Here is a 26725-nt window from a genome sequence, read left to right on the forward strand (position 1 = left end):
CACAAATTTGAGTAATTCAAAGAAAAGGGAACAAAAACAACTTACTATGAATCTCAAAATCAAAATATAATACAACAAGACTATTAGGATGCGTCTCAAAAGTCGTGACTCTTTACACGGCCATCCTAGACAAAAAACAAATTTTTTTTTTTTTTGGTTTTTTTTTTAACAAAGAAAAGAAAAGAGAAAAGAGAAAAACAACACACATATTTAAAATATACGTCAATTATCCCCACCCCACAACCTAATCTAAACATTATCTTAACATTTTATAATTTTACAGATATGCAAAAAAATAAAAATAAAAGAGAATAATAAAAGAAGAAGAAGAAGAGATCTCACCTGAACTTGATGCAGAAGCTTAAAAGCAAATAACAAAGATGAAGAAAGAGTCAATTTTTTTTTTAACAACACCCTTAAGATTAAGAAGATGCGTTTCTAGAGAGACTACATTCTCTATATCCTGCCATCTTCGACTCAAATTTGTCCTAAGTTAGTCTTTACAGAAAAAAAAAATTTTTTTTTTTGTTTTTTGTTTTTTTTTTTTTTTGTAAACACATAACCAGGACTAAGACATTCCACAATTATCAACTATTCCTTCCCCCCAACCTGAAAAAGACATTGTCCTCAATGTTTTAAAAGGAAAGAGAGAGTGTAGAAGACATCACATGAACACTACAACAGAAAATATTTACAAACGGAGAGTTAAATCTAAATCGCACTTCTTATTACTGCTACTGTTACCGTTACCGTCATTAGTCGACCAATTCAGTGCAACAGTCTGTGGATCTGGCTCTGGTGTATAAGCTTGCAAAAGATCAAGTAACTCATTAGCAGTAGAAGCAGAGATAAAGAGTTTTTTTACAGAATGTGGAACAAAATGATTCTTTATTGCATGGTTAATAAAAGTTAGCAAGCCGTCATAAAAATTATTAACATTTAACAAACCGATGGGTTTTTGATGAATGTTCAAGTGGGCCCAAGATGCAAATGTAATTAGTGCCTCAAAAGTTGCAAGATCTCCTGGCAAGAAAATAAAAGCATCAGCATGATTCATCATTTCAGATATTCTCTCTTGCATACTTGATACCACTAATTCTTCTCCAATTGGTGGGCCAGACATGCACACTAGCGGTTTCATGGGTTTTGGGATAATGCCGAGTACTTGGCTTCCTCTGGTAAAAACAGCTTCTGAGACAAGTCTTGATAACCCTCGTTCACCTCCTCCATATACAAGATGCAGTTTCCTCTCTGCTATGACACGACCAAGATCTACAGCTGCCTGAACGAACTCTTTGTACTTTCCATAGTGAAACCCAGAAAGCACACAAATATTTTTGAATTGTTTACTCGAAGATGATGCCATTGGACTAATTTTTCAAAAACAAGTTGTGAGTGTTTGAAAAATGAGCTCATATTTAAAGATCTTGGTAACATAAATAATGAGAAACAGCTGTAAATGGGTTGGCAATATTTGTCAAATGACGAGTAAAGCTCGTGGCTCAATAATTCAAAAACAAACAGTAAAAAGAAAGTAATGATTAGAAAAAGCAAACAGTAAAAGAAAACCAAATATTTATTAAATACAAAATCACATCGCTAAATGCAATAATGCAAATGATAAAATAACAGTAAAGTAAAATAACAGTGAAGTGAAAGGATATTTACTGGTAGTTGTGATTGTGGCTCACATCTTCCTCTGGTTTTACGTCCAGTAACGGCTTGAAAGCCCTCTATGGGTCGAGGATCGGCTTCCCATCCAGTTTTCTTATAAACTGGCAAACAGGGTCTTTTTGAGTCAGATTCCCAAGACTTAACTGTGCACTTTGTTTTTGGAATAGTATCCACAAATTGTAAATCTCACGTTGCACAATTCCGCTTCGATGCGTCTCAAGAGATCGTAAGATATCATCCAACGATTCTTTACTCATGCCATCTTTAACGAATTTAATTTTATCTTCACGAGTATCAGAAACCATTCCTAAAGATTTACAATCTGGTCGTTTGCAACCAAGTCTCACACAGTTATGACATTTTGAGCCAAGTCGTTTAGCTCTCCTTTTCTTAGCAAACGTACTTTTACCAAAACCAGGCATGTAAGAAACAAATTGACCAGAAAACTCACCTGCTAATCGGACCTTTGCTTCAATTAACCAACGAATGTCAGAAGGAATGCCATTGATCATTAACAAACGCAGTCGTTCACAACGAGCTTTGTAAATTTTCCTGAGGGCATTCTGAGGGAGAGAGGGAAAATGCTTATGGAGTTTATGTTGTATTTCTTCCATGTATGATTTTGGGGTTTCAGTTATTGTGGGAAACTGAAGATACCGACTTAAGAAGTCACGGAGTACCGTTATCCGCCATTTATACGGGAAAATAAATCAAAACACACCAAAAACAAATCTGCAAAATCAAATCAAGCGTGAAAGCGAGCAAAAAGAAGCACACAATATAAAAGGAAAATGAACTTACATTCGTCCTCTCATTGAGTTAACCTCAAGCTCCATTTGAAATTCATATATGCCACTCTCTACTGTTCTGAGTTGTCCCTCTAGATCCTCAACATAGGACACGAATTCTGGTGGTTGCAGATCCCAAAGTGGATGTGATTTACAGCTTTGTATCAGGCCTCTTAAGTGAAATTTTATACGCCGAAATCTTTTAAGATGTGCGAACAGGTATTTTCTCATTGAGGTGCTCATGATGTAAAATGAAAATTAATGAGAGAATGTACAACTGTCAAACAAACACGCTTACACAAGAAAAACAATGTTAAAAAAAAAACTATGTACAGTGCATCAATCTAAGGAAAAAAAAAGTCAAACAATGAAACGGTAAAATAATAGTAAAACAAAAAAAAATCATTAAAAACTTAATCAAGAATTGGTGGGTCATCCAAATTAATTTCGGTGTCCTCGTCACGTGGGTGATGTTCCAGATATGGTTTTAATCTTTGACCATTAACTTTAAATGTGACACCATTATTTGGATTCTCAATTTCTATGGCCCCATATGAATATACATTTTTTACAACAAATGGGCCACTCCATTTTGACTTTAACTTTCCTGGAAATAAATGAAGACGAGAATTATAAAGCAACACTTTTTGACCAATCTCAAATGTTTTTCGAAAAATTCTTTTATCATGAAATGCTTTTGTTCTTGCCTTAATAATTCTTGAATTTTCATATGCATCATTCCTTAATTCCTCAAGTTCATTCAATTGCAATTTTCGCACATTACCAGCATCAACCAAATTTGAATTAAAAGCTTTAATAGCCCAAAGTGATTTATGTTCAAGTTCAACAGGTAAATGACAAGGTTTACCATAAATTAACCGATAAGGTGACATTCCTAATGATGTTTTAAATGCAGTGCGGTAAGCCCAAAGTGCATCATTAAGTCTAAGAGACCAATCTTTTCGGTTTGGGTTAACCGTTTTTTCCAAAATTTGTTTTATCTCCCTATTTGCTAATTCAACTTGACCATTTGTTTGAGGATGATAAGGGGTAGCAATTTTATGTGTAATTCCATATTTCTTCATTAAAGACTCAAATGACTTATTACAAAAATGCTTACCTCCATCACTGATAATGGCTCGAGGGATTCCAAATCGACTTAAAATGTTTTCTCTTAAAAATTTAATCACAGTTTTACTGTCATTATTTCGACAAGAAATTGCTTCAATCCATTTTGAGACATAATCAACTGCAACTAATATATACACAAATCCAAAAGATGATGGAAATGGACCCATGAAATCAATTCCCCAACAGTCAAATATTTCAATTTCAAGTATGGGATTTAAGGGCATCATGTTTCTTTTTGTAATTGATCCCAATTTTTGACATTTTTCACAACTTTTGCAAAATTCATATGTGTCTTTAAACATGGTAGGCCAATAAAATCCACACTGCAAAATTTTAGCAGTAGTTTTTCTTGAAGAAAAGTGACCACCACATGCTTCAGAATGACAAAAATTAATGACACTACTTACCTCATTATCAGGAATACATCGCCGAAAAATTTGATCTGGGCAATATTTGAACAAATAAGGATCATCCCAATAAAATTTCTTTACTTCAACAAAAAATTTCTTCTTCTCTTGAGCATTCCATTGCAAAGGCATTTTACCTGTAACAAGAAAATTAACAATATTAGCATACCATGGCATTGAAGTAACAGAAAATAAAAATTCATCAGGGAAAGAATCATTTATGGGTGTTATATCATTGCAGAATTCGGATGTGAGTCTTGATAGATGATCAGCAACAACATTTTCAGCACCCTTTTTATCTTTGATGGTAAGGTCAAATTCTTGTAGTAACAAAATCCAACGAATTAGTCTCGGTTTGGCATCCTGTTTACTCATCAAATATCTCACAGCAGCATGGTCAGTAAACACAACAGATTTAGAGCCAAGCAAATATGAACGGAATTTGTTTAATGCAAATACCACAGCAAGTAATTCTTTTTCAGTTGTAGAATAATTCATTTGAGCACTATCCAAAGTCTTGCTCGCATAATAAATCACAAAAGGCTTACCATCCCTTCTTTGTCCTAAAACAGCACCAACAGCAAAATCACTTGCATCACACATTAATTCAAATGGCAAAGACCAATCAGGAGATTGCATAATAGGTGCAGATGTTAAAAGACAAATTATTTTTTCAAAAGATTTTTGGCAATCATCATTCCATTCAAACGGTGCATCTTTTAATAAGAGGTTACAAAGTGGTTTAGATATGGCACTAAAGTTTTTTATAAACCTCCTATAAAATCCTGCATGTCCTAAAAAGGATCGCACATCTCTAACTGTTTTTGGTTGTGGCAATTTAGATATGACTTCGATTTTTGCTTTGTCAACTTCAATTCCTTTAATAGAAACAACATGACCCAAAACAATTCCAGAAGTAACCATGTAGTGACATTTTTCCCAATTCAACACGAGTTCTTTTTCAACACATCTTTTTAAAACTTTCTCTAAATTATCAAGGCAATCATCAAAAGAATTCCCAAACACAGTCAAATCATCCATAAAGACCTCTAAACAATGTTCAACCATATCACAAAAAATGCTTAACATACATCTTTGAAATGTTGCAGGAGCATTACAAAGCCCGAATGGCATTCTTTTAAATGCAAATGTTCCAAAAGGACATGTGAATGTGGTCTTTTCTTGGTCCTCAAGTGCTATAGGAATTTGATAATAACCTGAATATCCATCTAAAAAACAATAGTAGGGATGTCCTGCTACTCTTTCTAAGATTTGGTCAAGGAATGGTAATGGAAAATGATCTTTTCTAGTGGCTTCATTTAATTTTCTATAATCAATGCACATGCGCCAACTAGATGTAATTCGTGTTGGAATTAATTCACCTTTTTCATTTTTAACAACAGTGATTCCAGATTTTTTAGGCACTACTTGTGTAGGACTTACCCACTTACTATCAGAAATAGGGTAGATAATTCCCACATCAAGTAATTTAAGGACTTCTGTTTTGACTACCTCTTTCATGTGTGGGTTTAATCTTCTTTGAGGTTGTTGACATATTTTAGCATTTTCTTCCAAATTAATTCTATGTGTGCAGATTAAGGGATTAATGCCTTTAATGTCATTTAAAGTCCATCCTATTGCATTTTTATGCTTTTTAAGAACAGTTAGTAACTTACCTTCTTGGTCGCTTGTTAAAGTAGAAGAAATCACAACAGGATAAGTTTGTTCTTCTCCAAGAAAAGCATATTTCAATCCTTCAGGCAAAGGTTTCAATTCCATTTTAGGTGCTTCTTGTTGTTCTGTCTTTTCAATACTTCCAAGCTCCTCAAATTTTGGCTCGTCATCATAATTTTGCGAAGTCTGCATAGAATCAAGCAACGAATTTATATTAGAAATATCAAGTTTAAGTTGCTTATTTGACTCAATTGAATTAACTAAACAAACATTAGAAAGTTCAGAAAAATCCCCTTTTTGAATATTTTCCTCGATACAAGATTCAAACAATTCCTTTTGTTCATCAGTATCATCTTCATTCTCATTTTCTTCATTAGGTTGCCTGCACATGTTGAAAACATTCAATTCCAAAGTCATATTCCCAAAGGATAAATTCATTAAACCATTCCTACAATTAATCAAAGCATTAGCAGTTGCTAAAAATGGTCGACCTAAAATTACAGGAATTGGTTTGTAATTATTCACAACAGGTTCAGTTTCCAAGACAATAAAATCCACAGGATAAATAAATTTATCAACTTGTACTAAAACATCTTCCACTATTCCTTTTGGTACTTTAACTGATCTATCGGCAAGCAAAAGTGTAGTTGAAGTTGATTTTAACTCACCAAGATTAAGTTGAAGATAAACTGAATATGGAAGCAAATTAACACTAGCACCAAGATCTAGTAAAGCATGCTCAATTCTGTGGTTACCAATAATACAAGAAATGGTAGGACAACCAGGATCTTTATATTTCAACTTATTATTAGTAGACAGAATTGTACTTACCTGTTCGGCCATGAAAGCACTCTTTCTTACCTTCAATTTCCTCTTAACAGTGCACAAGTCCTTTAAAAATTTGGCATATGAAGGAACCTGCTTGATTGCATCTAATAGAGGAATGTTAACTTTCACTTGCTTAAAGATTTCATAAATTTCAGAAGAGTGGTTTGATTTCTTTGGTTTATTCAATGCATGCGGAAATGGTGGTTCAGGTGGAACACTAGTTATTTCTTCACTAGGTGTAAGTTCATTTAGTCCTTCCTTACCCTTTGAATTTTCATCATTTTCATAAGGTTCAGGCATAGGTCTATCAACAACCTTACCACTACGAAGAGTTATAACTGACTTGACTTGGTCTGTGGGTGGATTTTGTTGAATTTTAGGATTTGGTTGTGGTTGGGCTGGAAATTTTCCTTTTTCTTGAATGGTGAGTGCAGAAGCAATTTTAGCAAGAGTATCTTTCAAATCAGAAAAAGTTTGTGCATTTTGATTGTTAATAACATCTTGCTTTCTGATGAATGAATGCATTGTGTCCTCCAGATTTTTCCAAGGTGGTGGAACATATGGTGCATAAGGCTGAGGATTTTGAAAATTTTGTGGAGGTGGTGCTTGTGAAGATTGTGCATTATTATTATTCCTCCAACTGAAATTCGGATGATTTTTCCAACCAGGATTATAAGTCTGTGAATATGGGTTTGGTTTATTGAAAGTGTTAATAACATTAGCTTGATCATTTAGACATTCTTTAAGTGCAGGCAAAGTGGGACACTCTTGAGTGAAATGATCATTCGAATTACATATGTTACATGCAATTTCTTGAACAGATTTTACTTGATCACTCTTTTTATGCTCCAAAGCTTCAACTTTCCTAACTAGGGATGCAAATTTTGCTTGTAAATCATGATCTTCCCTAAGGTTATGGATTCCTCCACTAGATGGAGATGATTGTTGCTTATTTGTCAATTCAAAAGTTCCAACAGTATCCCAATGTTGTGCATTTTCAGCTAATTGGTCAAGGTAATCTAGTGCATCTTCAGGATTTTTATCCCTAAATTCACCATTACACATCATTTCAACAACCTGTCTACTTTGGGGTATTAAGCCTTCGTAGAAATAAGTGACCAATCGCCAAGTTTCAAAACCATGATGTGGGCATATGTTAAGCAACTCTTTAAACCTATCCCAACATTGGTATAATGTTTCTCCATTTTTTTGAGTGAAAGAAGTGATTTGCCTTTTAAAAGAATTTGTTCTATGAGGTGGAAAGAATTTTTTCAAAAACTGTTCTTGCATGTTATTCCAAGTTCTTACTGATCCAGATCTAAGGTTTTGTAGCCAAGTTTTAGCTTTATCTTTTAATGAAAAAGGAAAAAGCTTTAATCTAATTATGTTCATGCTACAATTTTGGTCCGTGTATGTATTACAAACTTCCTCAAAATCTCTTAGATGCAAGTACGGATTCTCAGATTCTAAACCATGAAATGTTGGTAAAAGTTGGATAATACCTGGTTTAAAATTGAATCGAGATGCTTCTGGAGGAAATACTATACACGACGGTGCTCCGGTTCTGGTTGGATTCATGTAGTCTCTCAGAGTCCTTGGTTGATTCTGATCATGCCCATGTTGAGATTGGTTGTCTCCCTGATCAATTTGAGGATTAGGTTCGCCCAAAACGTTTTCGCCTTGATTCTCATCCATGATTGGTGGTGGAGATTGAGATCTACGAATTAACCTGCCACTTGAAGATCGAGACCAATGTCTCATGCAAGGGTTATGTTATAAAGATAATATTTACACAAATTGATAACAAAATAAAATAAAATAAATAAATAAGCAAATAATATAAGTATACAAAAGAAAATTAAATAACAAAAATGGTGGTTGAACCCACCAATTAAAAAAATAAAAAATGCAAAATTAAATAAATACTGAAAATTAAATAACTGAAAATAAAAGTTAAGGGTTAGTAGTTAGTTTGGTGGTTAAACCCACCAATAAAGCAAAAAAAAAAAAATAAATACGAAATAAAATAAATGCAGAAAATTAAATAACTGAAATTAAATAAAAGTTAGGAGTTAGCAGTTAGTAAGTTAAGAGTTAGTAATTAGAGTTAGTAGTTAAAGTTAGTTTGGTCCAAAATAAGTCCAAATATGTCCAAAGTATGTCCAAATATGTCCAAAGTATGTCCAAATATGTCCAAGTCTTGATTATGTTGAGGAATTTCGTCTAGGGATTCTATTGCAAATTATTTTTAATTTTATGGTCAAACTGTAATTTTTAGAAGTTTAGAATTAGCAATTTGGGATGAAAGTGAAACAATTGAAAGATATCGGGGTCCGAACGTAATTACCAGAAGATTGGGCTAGAAACGGAAACTGTTGGGGTGAAACGAGAATTATGAAAGATATGGGGACAAAAGAGAATTTAAGAAAAGGAAAAGGGGGCAAACGAAATTTTACATATAAGAGAAAAATAAAAACGGAAAAACAAACCAAATAAAAAACTTTTCCCCGGCAACGGCGCCAAAAACTTGACACAACTTAAAAGTAAATTTTAACTCCCAAGTATAAGAGTGTCTTGTTGTATTATAACTCGGTGAGTCCGAGGTCGATCCACAGAGAAAAGATTTAATTAGTTTATTTTATTTTATCTAAAAATTGAAATTAAAACTTGAATATAAACAACTTAATTTAAATGAAACTATGGAATTGAACTAGTTAGGGTTATGGATCCACTCTTAGAAATAAATAAAACTTAATAAATTCTTTTTGCCAATTTGTTTTAGATTTATTACTCAAAAGATTAATTATACAAATTATTATTATTTTCCCTTTAATTTTATGATGGATTAAGTATTTATTGTGCCAAAATTTAATTTGTCTACAATAAGTCAAAATACCATTTCACCATGCCTTATATTAAGATCTTAAGAATTTATTGTGCCAAATTCATTTGTTTGTCTACAATAAATCAAATTTTCAAAATATAAAACATGTATAAAATTAAATAGAAAATAATTTAATTTATAAAATTAAACATAGAATTTGATTAAATCATATTTATTTCTTAAGAGTTTCACCTTCCCCTAACTAATATTATTTAGTTAAGCATAATTAAAATAAAAAGAAGTAGTAAAATTGAATTACTTATAATTAAAAGAAATAAAAACAACTAAAATTGGAAATAAAACTAATTTTATTAATGAAAATAATTATACAAAATATTAAAAACACACCTGGAAATCAAGATTACAAGGAGATGGAGAGAATTTGAGAAGAAGAGAGTTGTAGAGAGATGATTAAAACATAAAAATGAGGCTCTATTTATAGAAAAATAAATTCATAATCCAGTGCTTTGCGGTCCATCATAGGCTTCATGCATGTGCTCCTCACAACCCTTAGATCAAGATCCAATGGCTGGTCAAACTTCAAAAGTCAACATCACACATGGCATCATTTGACTCGTCCGATTTACCCAAAGAACGGTTGAGATTTGGCGGGTTAATGGGTGGATCGGGTCGACCCGAATACAAAGATTCGGATCCTCCAACTTGCTTCACCAACCATTGCCACGTGGCACAATCATGGCCATTGAATCATGAACGGTTGAGATTTAGTCAAGATTGCCAATTATCCCATGCACTCATATCTATTGTAAGCTCATTTCATCATCCAATCAGTGCTCGGTCAACAGGAAAAGTCAACTTTTTTTACACAAGCCCAATTTTAAGCCGATCTTGAGTGATCTTAAGGTTTTCGGACCTCCGGAATCCAAATTTGACCTCCGTTTATCTGTTTGGAGCCTCGAAGTACGTGAAATTAATAATTTTCCTAATAAACACATAAAAATACACAAAATTAAATATATTTAAAACATAATTAATAATTCATAATATATTACATAAACACAAATATAAATTATAACATAAGCATAAAATAACATATTATCGCTTGATAATTAAACAATTTTTAATACTAATCATTGGCGAATGTTTGCTCAGACATGAGGAGGACTTTGTGCCCAGAAATGACAACCAACAACACCCAAGAGTTACATATGCTGGAGAAAGAGAAGGGATCCCTGAATATAACTGGTATTTGAGTAGTGGGGCAACAAATCATGTGACCAATGACCTTCGTATCCTAAGCATAAGATCTGAATACAAAGGTAACTCAAGTTCTCTTAGTTGGTAATGGTCATAAATTAAAATTTTTGCACATTGATACAATGTTATTTCCTATTTTAGTTACTAAAAAAAAGAAATGTTACTTAACTATCAAAGAAGTGCTTTATGTACTTCATATAACAAAAATCCTCTCGAGTATATCAAGCTTAATCACCAACAACAATTAGAATTTAATTTCGGGAGATTATCCACTGACCACATGTTTTTTCACCATTTTTTAAAAATACACAAATATTTTTTTTTGGCAGCACTCCACCTGAAGTTAACGTTTTTTTCATTGGTCCACTCTTGTTATAACACCGTTAGAACTTTATTGACATCATAAGAGTAAAATTATCATTTCATAACGACACAATGGTGGACAAGTACAAAACAATATAACTTCAAGTGGAGTTCAGCAAAAAAAAAAAAAAAGAATTGTGTATTTTTGAAAAAATATAACAAAAAGGTGGTCGGTGGATAATTTATCTTTTACATTTGAGGGTAAAAAAATCATTTACACAATATTCCGTTAGTTTTCTTAATGGTCTCCAAACAAGAGTGGATGAGTGAAAAGAAATGTAAATTTAGGTGGATTCCAGCAAAAAAAAAGAATTGTTTATTTTTGAAAAAGTTGGAAAAAATGGGTGGACGGTGGATAATTTCCCTTTAATTGTTACCGAGAGCTCTTATTCAAGGGTCTAACCGTAAAGCATTGTGTCTAGTTAGTAGAATACTACGAAGAAAGTTGGAATGTCATGACCAAATCCCCAGCTACCATATTCTAACCAGCCTTAGCAATAGGTCGTATTTAAGTTGTTGTGTTGTGTTGTGTTCTTATGTACCATGTTAAATTACCCATATCGAATCCTCGCCATTAACTTAACGGGTTGAAAAATGAGAACCTAAATCCATTCATTATCATTATTTTGTTACTTGAACCAACACATTAAACCTATAATTTTTGGTATTATATCTTTAATTTGAAATTAAAAAAAACAATTTGTTAAACAAAGCTCTTTAAAAATATATTACCAATCAAAAAAATTAATATTCCAAAAATAAGATAATTTAGTTCTAGTCACCAATATTATTGATTAGAATCTTAGGAGGGAAAAAATTATAGGATGGGGATTACATTACATGAGAGGATGCAAATGTACAATGACAGCGACACATTTTAAAATAAATATTTAGGAATTTTAGTATTTTTCATAACTTCACGTAAGTAGTCAATTTCAATTCAATTTTTTCTTTAAAAATTTGTAATGTAAATTATGAAATTTATTAATTATAAATATTAAATATTAGTGGATAATGGGTAAAATGAATATTTGATCTTAAAACCGAACCTAACCTATTATGGATTGGGTTATAATGGGTTAACCTATGAATAATGTGACCCAATAAAGGTCCACTCGACAACCATTTTATCATATGGGTTCTTGTCCTGTTAATGGATCATATAAACTTTTGCTAGGTCTAATTCTAACTATTATAGCACTTTAAAAAAAATCTCAACAACACTACAACTAGAAATTTGACTAAAGCACAAATTTGCTCTACATTCAAGTTAAATTCCAATACACCACATAGATAATATAAATACCAACAGATAATATCTAGATTAAAGCTAAAAGCTTCTGAGAAGACACCAAGTTGTAACAAAATAATCCATTAAATCTATATATTTCTCAGCTACAAGAAGATATCCAACTCTCCTTTACCCTATGTTATCGACATTCCCAAGGCTTAAAATGCAAGAGGATAAACTAACACCCCCTAGGTAGATATAATCTATTGAGGTTTTAATAACATCAAAACCAACAAAAATAACTATAGTTCAAACAATAAAACAACTTTCACTCATAAGCAATCTAATATGTGTACATGCCAGCTTTAGAACATTTAATCAAATAACAACCTGCATCATTTGATACCAAATCGCATAGTTAAAACACTAAGCAGAGGCTAAACAACACAAAAACATTATACTATATCAATCGGCCCAAAGGAAGGTCTATATTTTCCAAAATTTTATGTGCACCTGTGGTAATAGACGTGTGATGATTATTCAGTTTTACATATGAAAAATAAATTAGCCCAAAAGAATATTTATTGTTTGATATATTATTTTATCAGTGTTTGATTATTACACCAAGATATCAGTTAAGTTAATATTTTGACCAAAGATTAAATATTAATAGGGTGTCTAGAATCTTGAGATATAGTTTACTTTTATTTGAATTTATTTTTGTTTTGAGACTTATATGAGCTTGTTTTGTTCGTTTGTTATTCTTTATTCGAATATGACTCCAGTAATATTACTGCCAACATCAATTTTATTCTTATGCTAAATGGATCTAATTATAAGTCATGGTAAAAAAACCTCTTAATAATTCTCACAGTCATGGATTTTGACCTTATATTAATGGTTGATTCTCCCCCAGCTCTTTCAAATGAGAGTGCTTCTAATGACAAGAAGGATTTGGAAAAGTCGAAGAAATTAAATCACATATGTATGATGATCATTAAGAAGGCCATTCCGAAAATATTCAAGAGCTTAATATCTAAAAGAATAACTTCTACCAAGGGGTTCCTTGTAGACATTGAAAAGCGATTTGTCAAGTACAAAAAGGATGAAATAGGTATGCTCTTGACAAGTCTAATTTGAATAAGGTATATGAACAAAAGGAGTACATCATGGAGATATCTAATCTTACTTTTAACTTGAGAACACTTAAGCTTAAATTGTTTGAAGACTTGCTAGTGCATCTGGTTTTAATATCCTTATCAACACAATTTAACTAGTTTAAAATGAGCTACAACTATAAAAAAAAGACTTGGTCTCTGAATGAGGCCGTATCACACTATGATTAGAAAAAGGATATGCTGAAAAAAGATAAGGCAAAAAGTGCTCACTTTCCTTTTACCTCTAATGGTAAGAAAAGAAAAAAGATACAGAAACTGCAGATGTGGCACCTTAGAAACAAGCAATAAAAAAATCAGGTGATCTAAAAAATACTGGTTATTTCTTCTATGGAACTGAAGGGCATAAGAACAAGTATGACATTAATTATCACGCATGACATGCTAAGAAGGGTACGCTTCTTAATTTGGTTTGTTCTAAGGTTAATTTAACTCTGGTACTGACACATGTGATGGATATATTCTGATACACCAGCTCATATAAGTGGGTTTATATAAGGTTGCCTAAATTGCCGAGAGCCTAATAATAGTGAAAGATTTATCTATATGTGAATTAGAAAAAAAGATGAAGTTAAAGCAATTGAAAAGTTTAGATTATTATTGAAGATTCGATTTTTATTTGGATCTTGATTGAAATATTTATTGTTCCATCTTTTAGATGGAATTTGATTTCCATTTCTGCATTGGAAAAATTTTATTTTTGTTGTTCATTTAGGAATGAAAAATTTTATTTTATTTCACGATTCAAAATTTGTTGGTTCTAGTTCTTTGTCAGGCTATGATAATCGTTATTTACTTAATATGATTGCTTCATTTAATGAATCCCTGCAATTAAGTATACTAAGTATAAAGATAAAAGTAACTAATGAGAATTCAACAACGTTATTTGCATAAGCGATTAGTTCACATCTCAAGATGGAGAATTAACAGACTCGTCTAGATGAAATTCTCAACCCCTTAGATTTTGTAGATTTCATGTTTGTGTTAACTGTATGAAAAAGAAACAAACTAATAAAAGGAGATTTGAAGCCAACAAGACTTTGGAAGGCTTAGAACTCATATGTATGGATATTTGTAGGCCATTCCGTATGATTATTTGGAATGGTCAACAATATTTTATGACGTTTATTGACATTTTTTTGTTGATATGACTAAATCTATATCTCCATGAAAAGTCACAGTAGTTAGATTTGTTAAAAAATTTTAAGGCTTAAGTTGAAAACTAACTCAGCAAAAAAATCAAAAGCATGAGATTTGACCATATGGTGAGTACTATGACAGATATGTGTTGAGTGTTAGAAAATGCATATTTATAAAGGAGAAAATCATCATTTTACATTTCAAGTCTTACTAACAACCCTTACTTTTATGCATTGAAGCTTCTTGTAATTTAACTACGTGTGTTTTATTTTAATTAAGTATTTTATGTATTTTAGGGGCATCATGGTCATTTCACAATAAACGAGAGATCAGACGGCAAAACAGACATCACTTTTAAACTCAGGACGGTCGAAAACCTTAGGAGGAGCATAAAAGGAAAATGACACTATTCACATGTATGGTACTATTCACGTGTACGGTACGGTCTACATTACTGTTAATGACACTGTTCACATAGATAGATCGATGACGTGACATTGACCGATGATGTGGCATTGACTGATGAGGTGTCACGATCCTGTTGGGCTAAAATTCTTATGTACTATTGATGGTGACGTGGCAGCATATCAGTGGACGAAAAATCTCGCGTACGGTACATGCATCACACAGGATTATTTTCAACCAAACCGTGTTACTGTTCAACCCGGGTCAAACCGTGTTACTGTTCATCCACGTGGTCAAACCGCGTACTGTTGACTGATGACGTGGCGCAATCCTGAGCGTCCAAACTGTTTTTAATCCGATAGCCATGATTTACTCCATGTATCTATAAAAAGGGGGCCTCCACCCCCCTAATTTGATATCTCTGAATCCATTTTTGGGATCCAATTGCTGTAATTCATTCTCCATCTTGTATTTTCTACGTATTTTAATAAATTCTCATTTTGCCCCTAGTTCAATTATGAGTGGCTAATTTTCTTTCAAGCTTGGGTTGAAGGTGAAGTCTCAACATGTGTCATGAGCTTTATTTGGTAAATTTATTTTCTTTTCCCCTCTAGGTTTTGTAGATGATTTGACTTTTCGTCGATAAATAATAATAAGCTTGTCTAGATACCGCCCTAGTTACACCGGCTCCCTAGTACAAGGTTATTATTATTTGGCACGATAAGCCCTTAGCACCATATTGATTAGAGTGTGGTTCATGAGGTGTGGATTCCCCCCTCATGATTTAATTGGTATTAATAAGGATTATTTAGCCCATGGTGCATGTTGATACGGATCCAGATACCCAAGTACGTCATTTCAATAGATTTCTCTTCAATTTATTCTCGTCATTTCAATTCCAATTTTAGAATTTATTATCGTCATTTCAATTCCAATTTTAGGATAATTTAAATCACTTCCACCACAATTTCAACCACCCATTTACAAAATTAATTCTACATATAATTAAAATCCACCTCCTCGTGGGATTGACACTCGTCACCATTAGTCTACTCTACAATAGATTCGTGCGCTTGCGAGTACATTAAAATTTGCACAACAATATGACAGTTGAGGTGAATAATGTCCAGGTCCATTTGCTAAGTTACTAGAGGAACTCAGTGTCATCTTGCAGTACACTATGCTGGGTTTGCCCACTATAAACGATATTGCTAAAAGACAAAATAAGACACTTAAAGACATAGTGAGGAGTTTGATTTGTTGCTTTACTTTATCAGAATCACTCTAGTGAGAAGCATTTAAAGCTGCAGTATAGATCTTTAACAGGGTTCTAACTAAAATGACTGCCAAAACTTCTTATGAACTTTTGATTTGCATGTTTAGGAATGTCCAGATGTAGTAAGACCTTATAAGCCTAATGAAATGAAATTAGATATTAAGGACAATAAGTTGCAATTTTATTGAATACTTTGAAAGATCCAGTGGTATAAGTTTTATAATCCCAATACTAAGTTGATATTCGAGTTAGGACATGCCCCTGTTTTTTGAGGATGTTGAGTTTACAGGGGAGATACGGTAAGAGAGTTTGTGTTTGAAAAGGAATATGTTGATATTCCCATGGATGATATTGGCATTGATCAAGGTTTTATTCCTAGCTTTGCTCAAAATATAATAGATCAAGACAATATTGGAAGCCTCCATACAAGAAATTGTTCTAGAGGAATAAACTGTACTACCTCAAAAATCTATGTTATTAAGAAGATCCACCGAAAAACGGAGAAGTGCAATGCTAATGACTACATTGTATTTCTCCAAGACAATGAGGTGGACATTAAAGTGATGGAAGATGATCGGATCAATTTTTATGGAGGCATTTAAAGTTCTAACTCTTAAAATATATTAGTGCTATATATGAGAAGATGAAGTTCATAAAGGACAATGATGTATGGGATCTTAACCTATTACCAAAAGATACGAGCCCTATTAGTTGCAAATAGAAATATAAGATCAAGATGGATTCGAAAGGTGATGTGGAGAGGTACAAGGCATGTCTTGTCGCAAAGGGCTTTACACAAAAAGAAAGCATTGACTGACACGACTCAAAAGTGTATTACTCTCAAGTATAAGAGTGTCTAGTTATAAGAGCATCACCAAAAAGCTCTTCAAATAAGATTTTATTACTTATTTGAAGAGCCACATCAATATTTAAAGCTCCAAAAGACACTCCAATTAAGATTCTTCAAATAAGAATTGATTCACTCTCTTCAAATTTGGAGAGTTAATTTCTCACTCTTCAATTTATATTTTATTACTTTTCATTGAATAAAGAGAGAGAATTGCTTTAATTGCTATTGACTTTTCCTTTAAAAAAATAATTATTTGATTAAAATAATATTAACTTATTTCTATTTGAAGAGTCTTTTGGAGAATATCATATTTTTCACCCTTCTATTTGCCACATAGGTAAGCAAATAAGTATTTGAAGAGTAAAATTTATAAAGGCTTTTGGAGATGCTCTAACATAACCCGGTGAGACCGGGGTCGAACCACAGAGAGTTTTAAATCTAGTAAAACTAAGAAAATTAATTGTGGGGAAAAGAAATTATTTGAAATCAATTTAAAAATAAGCTAAGGTTTAGGATCCACTCTCTGTATTCAAACTATAATTTTAATACTCTCTCATTTATATTTTGCCTCACTTTTACCAATTAATTATTATATCATTTAATTCTATGTGTGTGGATAAATATAGAATAAAGTTCCTAATGTGCCACACTATAATAATGTGTCGACATTATGTCAAAATACCATAAAATCCAGTGAGATTTATAAATGAACATGATATAAAAATAATTAGAAAAGAATTAAATAAACTTAAAAACTCATTTGAGAAAATAATAATAATTAATAGTTTGAAACATTGAGCTTCACCCTTCACCTTAACTTAATAAAGTTAGCTACTCATATTGAAAGAAAACACAACACTCTTTTTATTTGATAAACTTCTTGAAATATATTACAAAGAAAATTGATACAAATGGAAACAAGAAAAGAAAGGAAAGCAAGATAGAATTTCTTCAGTCTTGGCTTCAGCTTTCAAAATAGCTCTCTCGCCCTCTTGCTCTTCAATTTCTCCTCCCTTTTTATAGGCAACAATTGCCTTTAACTTTCTTTATTTTATTATTTATTTATTATTATTTTAAAATATATAAGTGTGTTGAAATGTGTGATGGTCAGGAGGCGTGATGGCCTCCTGACCATCACCAACATGTTTTTGTTCTTTTGTTCTTTTTTTTTCTTTTTATTTTATTTTATTTGTTATTTATTATTACATCTCTTCAATTTTGTTCCAGTAGCTCTTCTTTGTTCCCACTTTCAATTCCAATTCCATCTTTATTCCTGAAAAATATTTACAAGATAAAAATTAACAAATTACGAATTAATTTAACATAAAATATATTTGGGGAGTATTAAAATAATTTAGAAATAATGAACGCATTAATCGACACAATAAGTGAAAAACTAATAATTTTATCCTTATTAAATGTACACTTTTTAGTGTCAATCATTGACCATAAAGAGATTTTCTCTCTGATTTCTTTAAAAAACTCTTTTAGGATCATAATGGCATTAGTAAAGCATTTTAATATAGAGTACATCAAATGAATGTGAAGACAATGTATCTCAGTGGTGATACTGATGAGATGATCTATATGGTGGTGTCAGAAAATTGTGTGTGAGAAGACCCAAAGAATATTGTTTGTAAACTCAATAAATCTATCTATGGGCTTAAGCAAGCATCTTAACAATCATTTCAAGTTTCATCAAATGATTATGTCATTTGGTTTTTAGATGAATTTGGTTGATGATTGCATATACTATAAGTACTATTGGAGCAAGTATATTTTTCTAGTTCTATATGTCGATGGCATTTTACTTGCAGATAATGATATAGGTTTATAAGGCAATAGATACACCGAGATTGTTCCTGGTGTATTCTAAGACTATCAGAAAAGAACTATATTGAAAATGTTCTCAAAAGATATGACATGCAAGATTACAAATTAAGTGATACCCCTATGGTTAAGAGAGATAAGTTTAGTCTCAATAAGTGCCCCAAGAATGATTTTGAGGAAAATGAAATGCAAAATATTCCTTATGTGTCAGTAGTAGAAAGTCCGATGTATACTTGGTTTGTACGCAAGTGGATATTGCATATGTTATTAGGATTTTATGTAGATATTTAAACAATCTAGGAGTATACTATTGGAAAGTAGCCAAACGAGTCTTGCAATACTTATAAAGACTACATGCTTACATATCGAATGTCAAATTAGCTGGAGATCGTTGGGTATACTGACTTTAATTTTGCTAGATGCCAAAAAGAATACTAAACAATCTCTTATAGCCTATTTTATGATTGCAATAGAGTTCATAACATGTTATAAGGTATCTAATCACGGAATATGGTTACAAAATTTTGTCATGGGGCTGAGTATAGCAGATGGTAATAATAAGTCATTAGTGCTTTATTCAAATAACAACATGAGCTATACGAAGTAAAAAATATAGACATCAATTTCTTAGTTGTTAAAGAACAGCAATAGAAAATTGTCTACAGAGCACATCGACATAAATTCCATGATTATGGATCCGCTTACTAAAGGATTGCAACCTAAAATGTTTATGAGCACATTGCTCGTATCACTGTCATACCATTATAAGATATTCAATTTTAGTAGGAGTTTGTGATTTTAGATGCTTTTATGATATAAATATTTTTCAGTTATTTCAATTTATGGAAAATCAATGTTATTTTCTATAGAAATAAAGTGTTGGTTTATTTACACTCTAATTTTGATTTGGTTTGATCTTACTAAGGTTTAAGATGAACCAACTGAAAATAGGCATGTTAACATCAAAATGCATGAAATTTTTGTGCTACACATTGACATGATGATCCATGTCATTTAGTTGTATTAGTATAGCGACAATTGTAACAAAGACTAGTTTGATCTTACATTGATATGGTTGATGAACCAAAGTGGTTGTACATATATATATATATATATTGGTAATGACAATAAGATTGAGCTCATACAATTATTTTTGCAAAGTATAATTATAAGGTTACACATATAGCTCAAGCAAAAGATTGTTAGATCCCATTTCCAACATTATTGGATCTTTAATCCAATGTTTGACTTATATGTGAATAATTTTGTATTGTGAACTGTCATAAAATGTCAACCTCAATGAAAAATGATCGATTAAGATTTTTCAGTAATTTGAGCTTTAATGTATTTCATAGGGTATGAGCTTTTAATGTGTAGATACTTAAGGATCATTTCTATTTTTATGATAAGTTGAAATAAGACCTAATTTAGAACTTTGTTGTTTCTTAATTTGGTACTTATTTTTTTTTTTCCAAACAACGACATAATTGAATTATATGAATTATATGAATTCAAGAGATGTATTTGAGATGTTTATTATGTGAATAGTGTTGCAAGATTTGGTATATTTAATATATTTTGAGTTTTCACTTGACTGTAAAACAAATATGAAAAAATATAATTAAAGTAAAAATATACTATTAACCAAAAATAACATAACATTACTAAATACTGACACTAAATATGTAAAATGACATTAATATTTTTTAACGTTATCAAGTTGTTGTGCTCTTGATACTGTACTCACATAAATCACTTATATGGAAAGAGTATTATCAACTACTAACACCACCGTGTCATTATGTTAGTGATATTATAGTGACGTGAATTACTGATACAAAAATCATTGGCACTGTAAATTAATGTCAATGTGTTCTGGCTTAAACATTACTGACACAATTAAAAAGTGTTAGGAAAAGTAATTACTGATAATAATTTGGCACAAGTAAAACCTTTTTTTCTAGTAATGAAGCAACTAAACATGTTACACAGAAAACTAGGACATTTAAGTGATGTTGTTCTTAAGCAAATGGTGTCAAATGGTAATAATACCTCAGTCATGAATACAGTTTTGCAATTTTCTTTTGTTTAACCTGTCAATATGGTAAAAAATCATAAACTTAACTTGAAAACCTCACAGGATGAAAACTCATGCGCATCTAGAATTGCTTCATATAGATATTTGGGGACTAGCACTATTAACGTCAGGTGGAGGATATAAATACTATCTAAGCCTGGTAGATGACTATACTAGATACATTTGGATGTTTCCAATTAAGAACAAATGTGAATCAACAAGAAAAATTCTCATTTTTCTAATACAAATTGAAAGATCCCTAGAAAAAAGAGTCAAGTGTCTACAAAGTGGTTGAGGTGGTGAATTCGAGCCTCTAAAAGAACATTTAAAAAGAAAAGGAATCATCTTTAGACACTCATGACCATACACTTTAATGCAAAATGGCAAAGTAAAGGGAAAACACCAATACATTGTAGAGATAACCTTAACATCATTGGTTCAAGCATATATGCCAATGAAACTGTAGTGGAAAGCAATAGAAACATCAATTTATCTAATCAAAGGGTTACCCTACTAGTTCTGGACACCTATTTCTATTTGAGAAGCTCTACAAATAAAAACCATATTATATCTTTCTATCAGTCTTCGAAGTGCTTGTTATCCCATTTAAAACCATACAATAGGAATAAGCTTCAATTTCGCACTTCAATGTATGTTTTAATTGGTTACAGCACAATGCACAAAGGGTTATAAGTGTCTTTATAGTTTAAGTAGAGTTTATATTGAAATAAATGTTGTATTTAATGAATCTAATTTTCTTGTTAACCTTGATGAGTCTTTTAGAGTGAAAAACAAAATCCTAACTGTGTGTAAAATATACAATAGGTCATATAGAAACATTTAATCAGTATCAATTGTTATCCAATGAAGAAGATTGCTTACCAACACAAAACCAAAACACACTTGAACAAATATATAGGCCTACAACTATTGAAACATACCCATCAAAATACATTGAAAATACTCAAAACATAGCTCTTAACGACCAGTTTGAACCAAATGAAATAATAGAACTAAATCATACATTAAAAACCCAACTTGAGCATACACTCTTTACTTATCTTATCGTTACAAGGTCCAAATCAAGAAGTCTCAAATCAAAAAGTTAAATGTTTGCCAGCAAACACAAAACATTCATTGAACAATGAAGTGTAAGAAATGTTATGATGGAGAGTACAAAGCCCTTATGAACAACAACACATAGGAGCTTGTAAAACTAGAGAAAATATGAAAGTGATTAGAAACAATAGGTATACAAGTGAAGTACAACCCGAATGGGACAATATCAAGACACAATGCTAGTTATTGAGGTTTATCATCAAATAGAGGGGATTATTTATACTGAAACATTTAGCCTTGTGCTTAAGCCCTCAATGGTTAAAATTATCTTGAGCTTAGTTGTCACTACTAGAAAACAAGTAATAGATGACAGAAAATAACTATTATAAAAGAGGGTGTATGACATACAATTTGTCTGTTATCTATGCCACTGTCATTGATTTATGACAAAAAAATTTCAGTCATAAATTTATGATAGTTTTTAAGGCAATTATCCACCGACCACCTATGTTTTTGCACTTTTTCAAAAATACACAATTCTTAATTTTTTTTTTTTGCTGAACCCCACTTGAAGTTATATTATTTTGCACTTGTTCACTTCCGTCTTCAAACTATTAAGAAAACTAACTGAATATTATATAAATGACTTTTTTACCCCCAAATGTAAAAGGACAATTATCCATAATTACCTTTTTTCGCATTTTTTAAAAGTACAAAATTCTTAATTTTTTTTTTGCTGAACTCCACTTAAAATTATATTGTTTTGCACTTGTTCACTTTTGTCTTTAAACAATGTTGTTGTGAAATGACAATTTTACCCTTATGATGTCAGCAAAGTTCTAACATCGTTATAACGGAAGTGGACCAATGAAAAAAAATGTTAACTGCAGGTGGAGCGCTGCCAAAAAAAGAAAGATTTGTTTATTTTTTAAAAAATTAAAAAAAGGTGGTCAGTAGATAATTACCCTAGTTTTTAATAGTCGTATGTGTATCACACTATATTTTAGTAGGAAGTTAAAAAATATTTGATTTTTTTTTTTCATTTTTGAAATTTTTTTGGCTGGTAAATTTTTATTATTTCAATTAACATTACCTAAAATTATTATTATTTTTCGAATTTTATTATTATTAGAATGGAATTAATTTTAATTTTAATATTATTATTTAAATTGTATTATTTATTTCATAAATTCCCAAATTTTGCTATTTTGATTTTTATTATTATTAGAGTTGTATTAATATTAAAATTTAAGTTGTATTATTTATTTTATAAATTCCCAAATTTGCAATTTTTTAAAATTTAATTTTTAAATAAAAATTAGTTTATTAAAAAACATCCTAAGTACAACCATCTAACAAATCAAAAGTTACATCCACCAGAGTAATCAAATATCTAATAAATAAAAAATACATCCACCAATTAATAACCAAAAATCCATTTAAGATAAATTTAACTATCCAAGCTATAACTCCCTCAATTATTCAGGTTATTCATACTACATCAACCTTTAATTTTGTAAAATAATTTTTATCATTTCCGTCCTGCAGTAATGTAACCTTTAAGCACAACAAGAGAAGCCGTGCCTTTGAGCAAGTAATCCTTCAATCTTTATCTCAATACAATTTCACTTATTTGAAATATATTTCTGCTCAGGAAAAAAAAAGAAAAAAAATTAAAACAGTAAGCAATGTAACTATAAGATAACTTTTACATCTATTATATTATTCAAGTGCCATACAACCCACATCCATCCTAACTTTAATCAATATTAATCCTATAATACAACTCAAAATGCCTAGCCAATACACATAAAAACATAGCCATTGTCTCCCTGATCAAGAGGCCATCAATCCAAAGTAGGAAAAATGAAATTATTAGGAATAAAATTTGGCGAAAACTTTTGAGCTTATAACAAATTTATGGATGCTAAAGCAGAGGTCTCCATCATTATAGAAGCAATTTCTATTATCATCAAATAGAGGAAAAGCAAAGTAGAACTATTGAAAAAGAATTGATACGATTTGCCAACTCAGGTCATAGTCTATCGCTCCTTTAAGACTCATGAACTTAAATTGATCTTTAATTTTTTGGTCCAATGGTTTTTTTTCATTGTTCTCTGGATCCTCCAAAAACTTGACCATTATGCACCATTATACACAATACATAGTAAATCCTAAAACCAAAAAGCATCCAAAACATATCAAAGAATAAACAAAATATGTAACTGGACAATAATTTGATTTACAGATAGACCATGAGTTATATTCCATGTCCATGAATCATTTAGTTTGCAAATAGCATAATATTAGGTAAATGATAAAAAAATAAATGGTTCCTCTTCTACCTTGCTCCTAGTTGAGTTCAATTCTTGTGGCCAATGCCTTAGTGGAATCATAAGTTCAATTATTTAATAATTTAACAAGGCAAATCTTATAAAGAAATGAAACATCCAAATTAACTTTCTTAAGGTTTGCTACTGTTACTTAAACCCATAATATGGGTACTCAGTAAGGCATCATAGGACTTAGGATGGCCATGAGCACGAAAATTGACTTACTGCATTGCCCCCCATCATGCATGAAAATTAAAAAAAAAACTAAATAAAAGGATTTGGCAACATTAAAAGTGCATTTTGAAAGAGTAAAATAACAATAGTTACAACCACTATGTGACTAATTTAATCAAAAACATTTCAGCTCTGAAAGCCATTCTTTAATTGGTATGACTGTAAGCCAAAAAAACATAAAATGTTAAAAAAAAGTAAAAGAGGGTTAATTAAATAACTTATTAATTACCGGTAACTATGATGCTTTCACCAAGAGCAGAAATGGCACCAAGAGACCACATAAAACAACTAAAAATAACAAAACATAAAAAGAAGTACATAAGAAAATAAAAAATAAAACAAACAAAAAATAGAAGAAAAATAAAAAATAAGAGAAAAGAAAAGAGCTACCTGCCGGAGAGAGGATCTCCCTCCTCAACCAAAACTCCTTTTGTAATACTTTAGGATATGGTGAGGTGCGGTTGGCGGTGCAGTGGTGGCAGTGGCAATAGGGAGGTGCGGCTAGTTCGCAGCTACGGTGTCTAGAAAAAAGAAGTTGAAAAGCAGTTCTGAAAGTTCAGATGTTTAAAAATCTGGTGGTGGATGTGTACCCTCACGAACATGATTGATCAAATCTTGTGAATGTTAGGCAATGGCAGAAAAGGTATTTGTAGAGAAAGAGAGAGAGAGAGAGAGAGAGAGAGAGATTTAGTTATTACTGTGGCTATTTCAATTTTTCAAACGTTTAGGGTTTCTGATTTCAAGTGTGTTTTGTGTTGTAAGTTCAACACTTAAAAAAAAAAAGAAAAAAGAAAAGAAGTTACCAAGTACTAAAACGATGCATTTAGTTTTTCATTTTTTATAATTTAATTTAAAAATTAATGTTTTCAAATGATAAGCTGAAATGCCACTGTATTAACTTAAAAGAAACGATAGCGTTTCTTCAATCACTTAATAAAAATATGTTTTAAAAAAATATAACTAAAAAAATTAAGTCAAACCCGCTAAAATAAAATCAACATTAAAATTCTATCATACATTTTTAATACACACAAAATCTATCATTAGTATATCATAAATTCTTAATAGAATAAATTTCTATCATAAGTCCATCATGAAATCTTGATAGACTCAAAATCTATTACAAAGTTGTCGTGTGTTCATGACATAAGTCTTTTTTCTCATAATCTGTCATAAAGTGTCTACAATCTTTTGTAGTTTTCTTGTTATGTGTGACTTGTGGCTAGAGTATTAAACAAGTTGATGTTAGTAATACTTTCCTCAATAAAGAGTTGTGTGAAACATTTTATATACAACAACCAAATGGCCTTGAAAATAGGAAAAACCCAGATCACATCTGCAATATTGTTGTATATAAAATTTATACCTAGGGCTGGTATGAGAAGCTAAAAACAATATTGTTGAGCTGGTGGTTTCAAGAATGCAGTATCATATACTTCACTATTCCATTGCAAGAACAAAGGAAACTTAGTTTACATGCTGATTTATATTGATGACATTTTAATCACATGAATGATAAAAAGTTGATGGAAGGTATGATCAAGAGACTAAATGAGAACTTTTCAGTTAAGGTGCTTTGAACATTGAGTTACTTTTTAAGAATTGAAGTAAAAGAGAGACTGTGGAGAAATGCATCTATGTCAAGCAAAGTATATACAAAATGTGCTTAGCAAAACAAATATAAGGGATTGTAAACCAAGTCTTATGCCTATGACCTTAAATGCACAATTCACATAGAATGCTAAAGAAGATGAATGTGGCAAAGAGTTTGAAGACAAAACGCTCTATATAAGTGTGGTTAGAGATCTAAGGTATGTTATTATTAGAAGATCAAACACAACTTAAAGTATAAACAAGCTTTCTTAATCTGTTCAAATTCCTAGACAAATGCAATGGCAAAGATGGAAGAAAGTATTGATGTACCTCAAAAGAGCAATTGACCATAGACTTTATTACCTTCCATGCGCAAAGATGGAAATTACAACATAGATAAATGTTGATTAGGTAGCTAATTGAGATTATAGGAGGTCAATAGTGGAAATATCATATTTCTAGCTGGAAACTTGGTTTTCTAGAGCTTTAAAATGCAAAAGGTCATATTCAAATCCAACAGTGATGCTGGAGAGCTGCAATAGTCATTGAAACAAA

The 26725-nt window shown here is 31.3% G+C and overlaps 2 protein-coding genes, 1 long non-coding RNA gene and 1 other non-coding gene across 5 annotated transcripts; 1 reads left to right on the forward strand and 3 right to left on the reverse strand.

Moving 5' to 3' along the window:
- Positions 1-459: 459 nt before the first annotated feature.
- On the reverse strand, positions 460-1711 carry LOC127902843 (probable cytokinin riboside 5'-monophosphate phosphoribohydrolase LOGL10). Its single transcript, XM_052442923.1, has one exon. It carries the CDS (start codon positions 1364-1366, stop codon positions 692-694), a length of 675 nt encoding a protein of 224 aa, XP_052298883.1. The 5' UTR covers positions 1367-1711; the 3' UTR covers positions 460-691.
- On the reverse strand, positions 1489-2293 carry LOC127902855 (uncharacterized). The gene has a single exon (XM_052442924.1). It carries the CDS (start codon positions 2286-2288, stop codon positions 1734-1736), a length of 555 nt encoding a protein of 184 aa, XP_052298884.1. The 5' UTR covers positions 2289-2293; the 3' UTR covers positions 1489-1733.
- Positions 2294-7637: 5344 nt separating this feature from the next.
- LOC127903836 (small nucleolar RNA R71) lies at positions 7638-7746 on the forward strand. The gene has a single exon (XR_008056713.1). It is a non-coding gene; the product is annotated as a small nucleolar RNA R71 (small nucleolar RNA).
- Positions 7747-17852: 10106 nt separating this feature from the next.
- LOC102624495 (uncharacterized) lies at positions 17853-25358 on the reverse strand. 2 transcript variants are annotated; one of them, XR_003064909.2, is made up of 3 exons: positions 24968-25358; positions 24807-24865; positions 17853-18317 (listed from the first exon to the last, which is right to left on the reverse strand). It is a non-coding gene; the product is annotated as an uncharacterized LOC102624495 (long non-coding RNA). The 2 variants fall into 2 exon arrangements; XR_370379.4 differs by lacking the exon at positions 17853-18317 and adding an exon at positions 23403-23656.
- Between the last annotated feature and the right edge of the window lie 1367 nt (positions 25359-26725).

This window comes from Citrus sinensis, chromosome 1, assembly GCF_022201045.2.
Source record: "Citrus sinensis cultivar Valencia sweet orange chromosome 1, DVS_A1.0, whole genome shotgun sequence".
NCBI classification, from domain to species: domain Eukaryota; kingdom Viridiplantae; phylum Streptophyta; class Magnoliopsida; order Sapindales; family Rutaceae; genus Citrus; species Citrus sinensis.